Source organism: Salvelinus sp. IW2-2015, linkage group LG26 (genome assembly GCF_002910315.2).
Source record: "Salvelinus sp. IW2-2015 linkage group LG26, ASM291031v2, whole genome shotgun sequence".
NCBI lineage: Eukaryota > Metazoa > Chordata > Actinopteri > Salmoniformes > Salmonidae > Salvelinus > Salvelinus sp. IW2-2015.
The window spans coordinates 48,347,845-48,359,809 of record NC_036866.1 but is presented as its reverse complement, the minus strand read 5'-3'; the positions used below and the strand labels follow the sequence as shown (position 1 = coordinate 48,359,809).

Here is an 11,965-nt window from a genome sequence, read left to right as displayed (position 1 = left end):
CAGGGAACCCTGTTGTATATGGCAGGATTTCAAACTTGGTCCTTAAATGTCAGGAATTGTGAAAAACTGAGTTTAAATGTATTCGGATAAGGTGTATGTGAACTTCCGACTTCAACTATATATATATATATATATATATATATATATATAACACCGCAATTCACATTTGACTGCACTGTGCATATAAACTCAAGATTTTTCAGAAAGATAATTTGTCTAGACACAAACCAGACTAAAATATGACAAAAGCACACACAATCCATTAGGAATGAACATTTAGCATTTAATGTGCTTAATACACGTTTGGTCTTCCTTTGAAATGTTATTGAACATATCCCAATCGCCTTTGGTTGGAAAACGTAATTGGCAAAAAAAAATATTGGGTCATAAGACAGAAGCATTTGAAATGTACATGTGTAGACAAATGGTTTTTCCATACAGCAACATCTGATTCAATTGTCCTCAATCATACTACCTAATAGTAACAGAGCAAATATAATGCATTTTTAATGTATACTTTTAAAGTCTGAATACTTGTAAGAAAAAGTTGTTTAATACAATAGAAAAATACAATTGGTCACACTGTCCTTCATTGAAAGTAATCATTCTAAAATCACTAAGAGTGCACGAGGATGGCAGACTTAAACGAGGCTCCACTACATGCAAATTCAATATGAATTCAGTAGCAAAGAACAAATTCTTTCATCCAACAAGATATCATGTAATATGATGCACACACTGTTCAGCAATGGGAACGGTAATATTCTACATGTAATCATGACAAGATGGTCTCTATAAGACAAGATGGTCCATTGAACAACCAGACAAGCCTGAAGGTCAAAGGTCCAATCAAGTTATGCCTATATCACGTTTAGAACCTCCCATAATTGCAATTTGACCTTAAATGCACTATACCACCACAAGAACTGCAATATCTTAAAGCACGATGGGAAGAGCCTTTTCAAAGTGCTTCAACATGGCTGTGTATGAAAGTATATTGCACTTTACTGAGGTGAGGTCTAAGACTGGGGTCTTAAGGCGGAAGCAGGGTTATGGCCTTCCTACATCATGTTCATCGCAGCATTGGCGGCTCAACAGAAGTACATCACAGTGTCTCACTGAAGCATACGTAACGACTATTGCGGCGACCAAACATTTAATGTCATGATCACAAGGTTTTCGAACAGCCAATGTGAATAACGTAATGAAGTCTGTGTTGTGAGGGCAGCCCTTAATTCTTCAATCTGCAGGAAATGCATTGAGATGGCAACATTATTAGCAGCTCGCAAAGTTTTTAAGGTGTAGCATTACTTTAAGTGGAACTTAAGGTCATCTATGCATTTTATCGTGGTTGAGGCTTGGATTTGGGGTAGGGCAAGATGAGAAGTCCGCATACATATCAGGACTTCTAAAAGATGCCATTCGATTTATATCAGCTCCAGGAGAAGTTTAAGTCAAGAGGAAATGTTCCTCTCGAGTTTTCCAAGAACAATGCAAGATTGGCTCACCGTCCCTAATGTGGATATTATTGACAAAATAAAAATACAGATTTCAGTGAGGACACAGAACTAATAATATAGGAAAGTAGACTTGAATGTAGCTAAGCGATTTCTATTTGGTAGGACATGGGGTTTACATTGCCCAAACTACCAAAACAAATAAATGGTGGTCCATGCGTAGAAAACAACAATAACTTGGACCGTAACTTCTTGAGACACTACAAATCCGTCTTACTAGTCGTTAAAATGTGAGAGAGTCCGGAGGAATGAGTCTGTCTTAGAGGCCTCTTAAAGGGTAGAATAAGTGATGGCAATCCCTAGAAGCAGACATGCTGATTGGCTACAAAGTGTCCCCTGGATTTTCAGATTGCCTGCGAGAACAACACCCAGGGCTTCACTGATTGGCTGCGAGAACTACGAGGCGACCCCCTTGGCATCACTGACTGGCTGAGAGCAGGCCCTGTCTTTGAGCATGCTCCAGGATGGCGTTGTGGCAGAAGTAGTACTGCTCGGGGGTCTGGATGGTGAAGGCCCTCTGTGTTCTCATCCACCGCACCGTCTGACACACATTGAGTGTCCCCATGTCCTGCAACTGGGACAGACAAATGTCCAGGGCACAGAAGGTACCTGGGGAGAAGGAAGGCGGGAGACATCATTATCAACAGATATATTATGAAGTGGGGAAGATGCAGGAATAACATCAGTTCACTATGGACTCCATACATTATAGCCAAGATGATAGCCATAGAAATATAATCCCTATTAGAGAAATGGGGGTGACACCTATGACTATCACATCATAGAGATTATATTTAATTGTGTGCATTACATGTTACTGAGGTGATCTGGGGGGAATTAACGTACTTGTTATAAGCATGTATGAGCCTTTATATTGTCTTATTAGGGCCCTGTGGTTTGTGGAATCATGTGACATGCCTGGATTTTGAACCTTTATAGCCTTTTCATCAAACTGTCCCAGCAGATGGTCCAGCTGCATCTTCAGACAATTGCTTTCCCTTTTGGTGTAATTCTCCTTCTGGATAAGGCTTAAAATACAGGATAAAATCTTGCCATGTCACATGATTGTGCAAAATACAGAGCCTAAATATATTGTGTGTGTCTTTATTTTGGTCTCAAGGACTGGAGTAAAGTCTGACATGCATAGACTAAAGGAGTGGTGGTCATCAGTGAGAATTTAATAGTTCACCTGTTCTGCCTATGCCCGCACTGCAGTGAACCACCATGGGGGGTCCCAGGGGGTGGCCTCTCCACTGGGGCCCCATGCCCTTCACCGCCTGTCTCTGCTGCCTCTTGACGGCCCCCAGGAAGTCGATGAGCGTCAAGGCCGAAATGGGGACGCCGTAGTCAGGCCAGCTCAGGTATTGGAAGTGGGTCACCTGCTTCTGCTCACATTTCTGGTAGGGACGGGATAGACACAGACAGACACACCATGATAGTGTTAAATTGTGGTAACAAAATAAAAATCACTGATATGCACGAGTTCTAACGTGTTGGAAGTTTTGATGTTAGCCAACACCAAGGTAGTGTTGCACAGTGAAAATTGTTCCAGCTAAAGTGAACAGCCATCCCTATGCAGCTAGCCTGTGCTACAGATAATCTCAGATTTTCATCCTTAACAAATCAGCAATAGAAAATGTGTTCTTCCTTGTGTAAAGGGAGCAGAGGTCACTTTAGACCTGTAGCTAGCTACTGTACCTCCATGTTGTGCAGCTCCAGGGTGGTCTGGCTGTAGTGGGAGTGGTTGTCCACTCTCTGGTTGACCACAGCCATGTGACTGTACACCTCCTGGCCACCTTCCTCCAGAGGCCAGTACTGACCACATTTCTTCCGACCGCCCTCGTTCGTCCTGCAACACACAGATTTATTATCTCCAGGAGGGTAATGACAATCTCTCTGGAATTCAAGAAGTGCCCTATTGTAACATATATGGGTCTGGTTCACAACAGTCACCACATATCAGCATTTCCAAATGTCAGTGAATCATTTAACAACAATCCTCCACTTCATGCCATGACAAAGACTTGATATAATTTCAACTCCCACTGGGTAAAGGTAAGCTGTAAGAAAAGTAATTACCGTGTTGTCATGACAATGACTAGCACATTTTGCTCCCAGACCATTCTCCAAAAATCACCATAGGTTTTCTCCAGTGGTCCTATGGACAGTAGAGTAGAATGAAAGGAATTATCTACTTGTTACATCAAGGCTCATACACACTTACAAAATGTTGAGGTCTTTATGTATAAAATGTTCAACCGACTCAAAATTGTTATTTAGGCTGGATCATCAGGGGGTCATACACTGAGTGTACAAAACATAATGAACCTGCTCTTTCCATGACAGACTGACCAGATGAATACAGGTGATAACCATGATCCTTTATTGATGTYACTTGTGAAATCCACTTCAAATCAGTGTAGATGAAGGGGAGGAGACAGGTTAAAGAATAATTTTTAAGCCTTGAGACAATTGAAACATGGATTRTGTATGTGTCATTCAGAGGGTGAATGGGCAAGASAAAAKATTTARGTGCCTTTGGGCTRGTAGGTGCCAAGCGTACCGGTTTGTGTGAGTCAAGAACTGCAACAGTGCCGGATTTTTCACACTCAACAGTTTCCCGTGTGTATCAGGAATGGTCCACCACCCAAAGGACATCCAACCAACTTGACACAACTGTGAGAAGCRTTGGAGTCAACATGGGCCAGCATCCCTGTGGAACGCTTTYGACRCCTTGTATAGTCCAYGCCCCTACAAATTGAGGCTGTTCTGAGGGMAAAAGGGGTGTGCAACTCAATATTAGGAAGGTGTTCCTAATGTTTTGTACACMGTGTGCATGCTTATGACAAGTCTTTCAATGYATCAAGCACATYATAATGCTTTATACCGGTCGACCTTAGTGTTACCAAAACACCAATAGTTTGAGAACCAAAAGAACCTCTTATGAATGAATATTCCATCAAAATGACTAGTGCAAAAGTCTCCGATGGTGAAACTAGCAGATGTCCTTTCATAGACGGCCATCGTTGTACCTTGAGTACCGATGTACGCATTCTTCTGTTTGTAGCCGTCCATGAAGCTGGCGTTGATGTAGTCCGATCTCTGTGGGAACAAACAGGCCTTTGTCACGGCGACCGAGAGAATAGGGGTCCTRTAAACATCAGAGCTGTACAGTAGCAATCCAGATAACATTATAGAGCCCTGTTGGATGAATGCCAATTAAATTGAGCGAATAAAAAGAGGGGGCTATCAAGGCGGTTTTAAGCCGTTTATCAGAGGCCTTTGGTGAGCCCGCTGAGTGTAAAAGTAGAGGCTTTCTCACAAACACATGAACCAAAGATGTCCTTTGACATTCTATGAGGCTGAAAGAGAGCATTCACATATGGCAATATTGCGCACTTCTTTTGTGTTTTTTTGTCCTCTTAACAGCCTATTCAAGATGAATATAAATAAAATATAGAATTCATATTTCAAGTTCTAGGAACCACATGTAATGTGCAGGTATATGTGCATTTACAAATACTGTATGGAGCCATATTATGCTGTTGTGAATGGTGACAGCAAGTGCTTGATAGAAGGCAATAAATGCACATGTGGTTCCTAGAAAGTGTTACTGATATCTCTAATGTTATGATACTGTACACTAACTGCATTGATGACATTGTCATATGACTTTTGAGATGTACACACCTCGTTTTGTCTAGTTTTCAGACAAACTCTTGTTTGGTCAAGACACAGGACATCCCCATAGCGATTCCTCTCCTGGTTGTATGCAGCACTGGAGAGAATGACAGACATAAATCAACCATTGGTCATTTAAGAATATCATGAATCCGTATCAAGTTACTGCTCCAAGGGACTGATGCAAAGTTTTTCCACCCAGTTTGATGCTTTCCTTGGTAGTTTAATGGACAAACCCAAAGTCTTATCCTTTTCAACCCAGTGAGGGCTGAGGGGCCCGTATTCACAAAGGGCCAGAGTAGGATTGCTGGTATATGATCAGTTTAGCCATTTAGATAATAAAAAATAAGATTATAAATCGATAGGAGGGTTCTGATCCAAGAAAAGCTCTGATCAGCTTCTACTCTGAGACACCTTGTGAATACGGACCAGAACTCTCTAGGCTTCTCCCCATGCAGCTCAAATGCCTGGAAATGTAGATCAACACAAAGCAAACCCTTTAGAAGCGATTGTACTCATCTACTCACAGGGCACAGTGGAAGGTCCCTGGCGGTTGCTCCTTGCGGATTTCCACGTACTCCAGGTGGATTCCAGAGCGCTGGAGCCTGCCCAGGTGGGCCATGAACTCCGGCAGGCACATGGCCTCCAGCCCGGGGGTGTGGACCGACGAGTCCGCCAGTGGGATGCCTACAAGCTCGTCAACGGGGTCCACACGGCCGTTCTGCCCAGCCAGGAGCTGCTCGTTCCAGCCGTGGGCATCCAGGGGCAGCAGCCCCCCCAGGTGCTCTGGGAGACAATCCCGGGGGAGGTGCTGGCAGAGGTCAGACATTTTGACCATCTGGACCTGGGAGAGGAGAAGGAGGTAGGAGAGAGTGAGGGCTTCAACTTCCAAAGTCAAGTGATAACATCTGATCTTAAGTCCTTGCTCCGTTTAAAAAAATATATATATATATTAAAACTGGACCACCACAGAATCCTTTTTAGGACATCCTGATTCGTAAGCTGTAGGTTTCAGTCTTGACTAAGAATTGAGGATGTCCTAAACTGGATTCCATGCATTAATAGGGGTTTAGGTTGATTTCATTCCCATTCAATGAATCACGGGGACAGTCAATGAATCAACGTCAAGGAATCAAACAGTGTGCTTTTGAATTATGCTCCGTGGGTAGTAATGTGATAACACCAAGCGTTCAATCTCATGACCTCCTCAAGTTCATAAAAAAGTCATAGTTAAACAAGATCATTAATGACTAAATCAATTTAGTATTTTTTTTTTTTTTTTTTTTTATATCACTGGCCTACTTCCTTCCTAACTAATCTGCTTTAAGAGATGCAAGTCCATCAGAGGCATGTGAACGATCTGTTAAATCAATTTTTTTTGTGAAATCAACAGTGACTTGGGCTGAGTATAAATGGCACCTTATTCCCTACGTTGTGACCTACTTTTGACCTGGGCCCATAGGGGTAGAGTGTGGATCGAAATGATTTACACCCTTGATAWAGATGAGCAATAGTGACTGTATAAAATAAGTAATTCTAAATCTGAGCAAAATTTTTATGCACAATTATATTCTTGCAATTGCTCAGAGAAAGATTTTGTTAAACAAGTCATACTTTATTCTCTCAAAAAGATAGGGGTCAAAATGATTGATACCCCTGAAGATTCTTATAGATAAAGTAGTCAAATTTAGTATTTGGTCCCATATTCCTAGCACACAATGACTACATCGAACTTGTGACTAGGGTTGCAAAGGGTTGGAAACTTTCCGGTAAATTTCCGTRATTTTTCCAGAAACCTTCCATGGGAAGTTAAGCCCGGGAATTTTGCTTATTAAATTCATCAAAAAAGTTAGCTTATAAAAAAAAAAGTTAGCTTATAACAGCGAAGGCAATTCTAGGTCTTGTGGCATATTTTGGTTAAACTATCCCCAATTAAATGGAATTGCAACCCTCTGCATGCACAGCGCACTCTTCCATCACATGTACAGCGCACTCTTCCATCACATGTACAGCGCACTCTTCCATCACATGTACAGCGCACTCTTCCATCACATGTACAGCTGATTCTCAAGATCTTGCACACTAATGAGATGCTATTGAGCCCACACTCCTAGACTGTCTGAGCTAAGGACTACATGCTTTCTGGTAAGTTTTGATTACAATACCGGGTGGGGTGAATATATTATACATGACATACACAATTTTTGTGTTTGTTAACTAGTAAATAGTAGCCTACAGCAAACTGTGTTTCAATCATTTCTTCTACCATACATGTTTAATTTTAAAACATTTATCTTACAAAGGAGTTGTTTAATCTAACTGCTTAACTATTTAACTGTACATGAAATTGTATTTGTTTTTTTTTACTCATTGTTTTCTCATCTTTACATGAAAATGCAACAGTTACTATTTGATGTGTGGAGATATTTAACTGCAGCTAATGTAGAAGGAAAAGCTGTGTACATTTGCAAATACTGTGCCAAATCATGTGTGAAGAATGCAACAAAGATGCAGAATAATCTGGCCAAGAGCATAAAGTTCCCTCAGCGCTCACAACAATCAACCTTTGACAAAAGTCCCTCTATTCGAGGTGAAAATGATGAATCAGACAGCCCCATCAAGAGGATCCTCCTGGATGATGCATTTTGGGAGAGAGTGGTAAGCAGCCTGAAACCTATAGCAGTAGCCATTGCACAGATTGAGGGAGACAATGACATCCTGTCTGATGTTCAGACTCGGCTTGCAGATATAAGAGAATAAATCTGTACTGCCCTGCCCACTTCACTGTTGCTCCAAGCAGAGGAAACTACAGTTCTGAAATCGATCAAAAAGCATGAAGACTTCTGCCTGAAGCCCATACACTCCGCAGAGCACATGTTGGACCCCAAGTATGCAGGCAAGAACATCCTGTCTGGTGCAGAGATCAACAAGGCCTATGGTGTCATCACTACTGTGTCTCACCAGGCAAGGTTCTTGGCAGTCTGGCAAAATTTTAGGCTTTTTGAGCCTGACAACGAGCCATCCTCAACAAGGTTGGAAAGTGACAGTGAAGTTGAGGCCTCAGAGTCTGATGTTCAAGAGGTGGACATTGAGGAGGTCCAGGGAGAAGACATGGAAGCCTGAGAGGAAGACAACCAAAGCTGTAGTTTCTAGACTTTCATTTTACAGATGATAAATGTTTTTGGGAGATGCGATGGATCATTGGGGATCATTCAATATTCTCTTTTGTTGTTCAGTGAAATCATCCCATGTGAAGAGTCAACTCATTTAATTAAAGTTCAATTCGTAACTAAATAGTTTTTAAAATTTCTATTGGAAGGATTTAATAATTTGCAATTATGTCTACTTATGATAAGGTAAAAGGTTTAAGTTTGTCTCCATATGATATGGTAAATATATCCAATGCAAAAAACATCTACATTTAAAAGGTATTAATAATAATTTGCATATATTTCCATATGTTTCCACCTCCTGAATATTCCCCAAAATGTGCAACCCTACTTGTGACCGACTACAAACATGTTGGATGCATTTGCAGTTTGTTTTGGTTGCGTTTCAGATTATTTTGTGCCCAATAGAAATTAATGGTAAATAATGTATTGTGTCGAGTGAATAATGATGAGTGAGAAAGTTAGAGGGCCAAAGATCATAACCACAAGACATGTTAACTATTACCAATAACAGGGGTGGTTAGCATGTCTTGGGGATATGATCTTTGACCACAGTAACTTTCTCATCATTATTCAGGATTATCTGTAATCATGGTAGCATCCACATTAATGTAGGTGTTTAGAAACATATTATATTCTTATTTACAATAAAGGTGACTCCAAAATGGCACAAAATAATCTGAAACACAACCAAAACGAGCTGCAAAATTCATTCAACAAGTTTGTAGTCACACGMTTGAWKTAGTCATTGCATACTAGGAATATGGGACCAAATACTAAACTTTTGACCTCTTTATTTATAAGAATCTTTAGGGGTGTTAATAATTTTGACCCTTACWTTTTTKMKMAAAAAWGTATTACTTGTTAAACAAAATCTCTTTCTCTGGGCAATTGTAATAGTATTAAAGAATAATTTCACCATTTTCTGGAGCATACAATATAGCTCAGTATTTGAATGATTTATGTTATACAGTCATTATTGCTCATCTTTATCAATGGTGTCATACATTATACACCCCACTGTATGGGTATAGGGTGCGATTCCAAACGTTAGCTTTCCCTGGGAGGAGTTAGTTCCTGAGTAAAGGTCACAGTGGAAACGCCTTGCATCCATCAATCATGTATTTATTTAACTAGGCAAGTCAGTAAAGAACAAATTCTTATTTACAATGACGGCCTACCAAAAGGGAAAAGGCCTCCTACGGGGACAGGGGTTGGGATTAAAAAAAAAAATCTGACAGCTGAGGARGTGCCTTGTGTATCAATTACATTGCAGGGCTGGACGGCGGTTCGCCCTCCAATGTCAGGTGTTATACACTGGAAGGGAGCATAACGATCATGCCCAGGTCCCAGGAGTGTTTATCTGCTTCTAATATTGTTGATTTCCCAAACTAGGGACAGGGGGTTACTGAAGCAATGTCTGAGAGATATAGGGGGCATGTTTGGCTCTACATTGTGAGGTCCTACTTCTGCACCATGCCAGAACATGTCTCTATCATGCTGCATCAGAAAAAAACATTGTCTCGACGGCTAAATTGCTTGGTGCAAGCAACACCAAGGAGGTGACTTTATTCCTACATGGGCCACATACGGTGCATTCGGAAAGTATGCAGACCCCTTGACTTTTCTCACATTTCGTTACGTTACAGCTTTATTCTAAAATTGATTAAATAGTTGTTTTCCCTCAATCTACACACAATACTCCATAATGACAAAGCAAAAACATTTTTTTTTTTTTTTTTTTTGCAAATGTCCTATAAATACAAAACTGAAATATCACATTTACACAAGTATTCAGACCCTTTACTTTGTTGAAGGACCTTTGGCAGCGATTACAGCCTTCAGTCTTCTTGGGTATGATCGGGTTCAAATCCAGGCTCTAGATGGGCTACTCAAGGTCATTCAGAGACTCCCGCGTTGTCTTGGCCGTGTGCTTAGGATCGTTGACCTSTTGGAAGGTGAACCTTCACCCCAGTAGAAGGTCCTGAGTGCTCTGGAGCAGGTTTTCATCAAGGATCTCTCTGTACTTTGTTCCGTTCATATTTCACTCTATCCTGACTAGTCTCCCAGTCCCTGCTGCTGAAAAACATCCCCACAGCATGACGCTGCCACCACCATGCTTCACTGTAGGGATGGTGCCAGGTTTCCTCCAGGTGTGACACTTGGCCAAAGATTTCAATCTTGGTTTCATCAGACCAGAGAATATTGTTTCTGAGAGTCTTTAGGTGCATTTTGGCAAACTCAAAGCAGGCTGTAATGTGCCTTTTACTGAGGAGTGGCTTTCATCTGGCCACTACCACAAAGGCCTGATTTGTGGAATGCTGCAGAGATGGTTGTCCTTCTTGAAGGTTCTCCCTTCTCCACAGAGGAACTCCGGAGCTCTGTCAGAGTGACAATTGGGTTCTTAGTCACCTCTCTGACCAAGGCCCTTCTCCCCCGATTGCTAGGTTTGGMCAGGTGGCCAGAGTCTTGGTGGTTCCAAACGTCTTCCATTTAAGAATGATGGAGGCCACTGTGTTCTTGGGGACCTTCAATGCTGGAGAAATGTATTGGTATTCTTCCCCAGATCTTTGCCTCGACACAATCCCGTCTCAGAGCTCTACAGACAATTCCTTCGACCTCATGGCTTGGTTTTTGCTCTGACATGCACTGTCAACTGTGGGACCTTATATAGACAGGCGTGTGTCTTTCCAAATAATGTCCAATCAATTGAATTTACCACAGGTGGACAACAATCAAGTTGTACAAACATCTCAAGGATGAACAATGGAAACAGGATGAATCAGAGCTCAATTGCAAGTCTCATAGCAAAGGGTCTGAATAACAACATGTTTTTGCTTTGTCATTATGGGATAGTGTGTGTAGATTGAGTTTAGAATAAGGCTGCAATGTAACAAAACGTGGAAAAAGTTAAGGGGTCTGAATACTTTCCGAAAGCATTAAGTCGGTTTGGATGGAAGCGTCAGCTAAATGATCATTACTACAGTCACATTCTTGACAGGTYTTTATAGTTGCAATTAGTGCTTGTTTTTGAAGATACAATTCTACCCATAGTGAGGATAGTACCATTGCACTCACCCTCTCCCTGAGTTTCTCCTTAAGCAGCAGGCTCAGCAGGTTGTAGGGCACGCGGAACCAGACAGGGGCGCCCACTATCAACACCTTCTTTAGCCTGGCAGGAAAAGCACCCTGGTGTAGAACAGAGCAGTTTTGGAACACCACTTCGCAATCCTGGCCTCTCATTCATACACATGGAGTGTACATTTTTGTCTGTTATCAGTCAACATATTAGCCCGGTGAACAGATATTGATAAAATACGACAATATGCCGCCTCAATACTTTCTAACCTTGAGTAAGTTGAGAATCTTCTTGCTGAGGTCCAGCTCAAAGTTGGTATAGTTGGAGCCCGCCATGTCATAAATGAACACCAGGCCGTTTCTTTGAGTTTCAAAGCTGGGGGGAGAGAGAGAGAGAGAGAGAGAGAGAGAGAGAGAGAGAGAAAATGTTTAACACTTTCTATGAACATGGAAGGTTCTCCCATCTCCATAGAGGAACTCTGGAGCTCTGTCAGAGTGACCATCGGGTTCTTGGTCACC

General features: G+C 41.5%; 1 protein-coding gene across 1 annotated transcript in view; it reads right to left on the bottom strand.

Moving 5' to 3' along the window:
- Positions 1-262: 262 nt before the first annotated feature.
- LOC111952844 (tyrosine-protein phosphatase non-receptor type 9) overlaps positions 263-11,965 on the bottom strand; it is a 46,249-nt gene continuing 34,546 nt past the window's right edge. The window contains exons 5-13 of the mRNA XM_023971786.2: positions 11,717-11,822; positions 11,447-11,557; positions 5,726-6,042; positions 5,208-5,295; positions 4,550-4,619; positions 3,597-3,675; positions 3,216-3,366; positions 2,707-2,914; positions 263-2,126 (exon numbers count right to left, since the gene is read on the bottom strand). Coding sequence (XP_023827554.1) covers positions 1,936-2,126; positions 2,707-2,914; positions 3,216-3,366; positions 3,597-3,675; positions 4,550-4,619; positions 5,208-5,295; positions 5,726-6,042; positions 11,447-11,557; positions 11,717-11,822 — 1,321 coding nt within the window. The 3' untranslated portion in view covers positions 263-1,935. The remainder of the gene's footprint in view (positions 2,127-2,706; positions 2,915-3,215; positions 3,367-3,596; positions 3,676-4,549; positions 4,620-5,207; positions 5,296-5,725; positions 6,043-11,446; positions 11,558-11,716; positions 11,823-11,965) is intronic.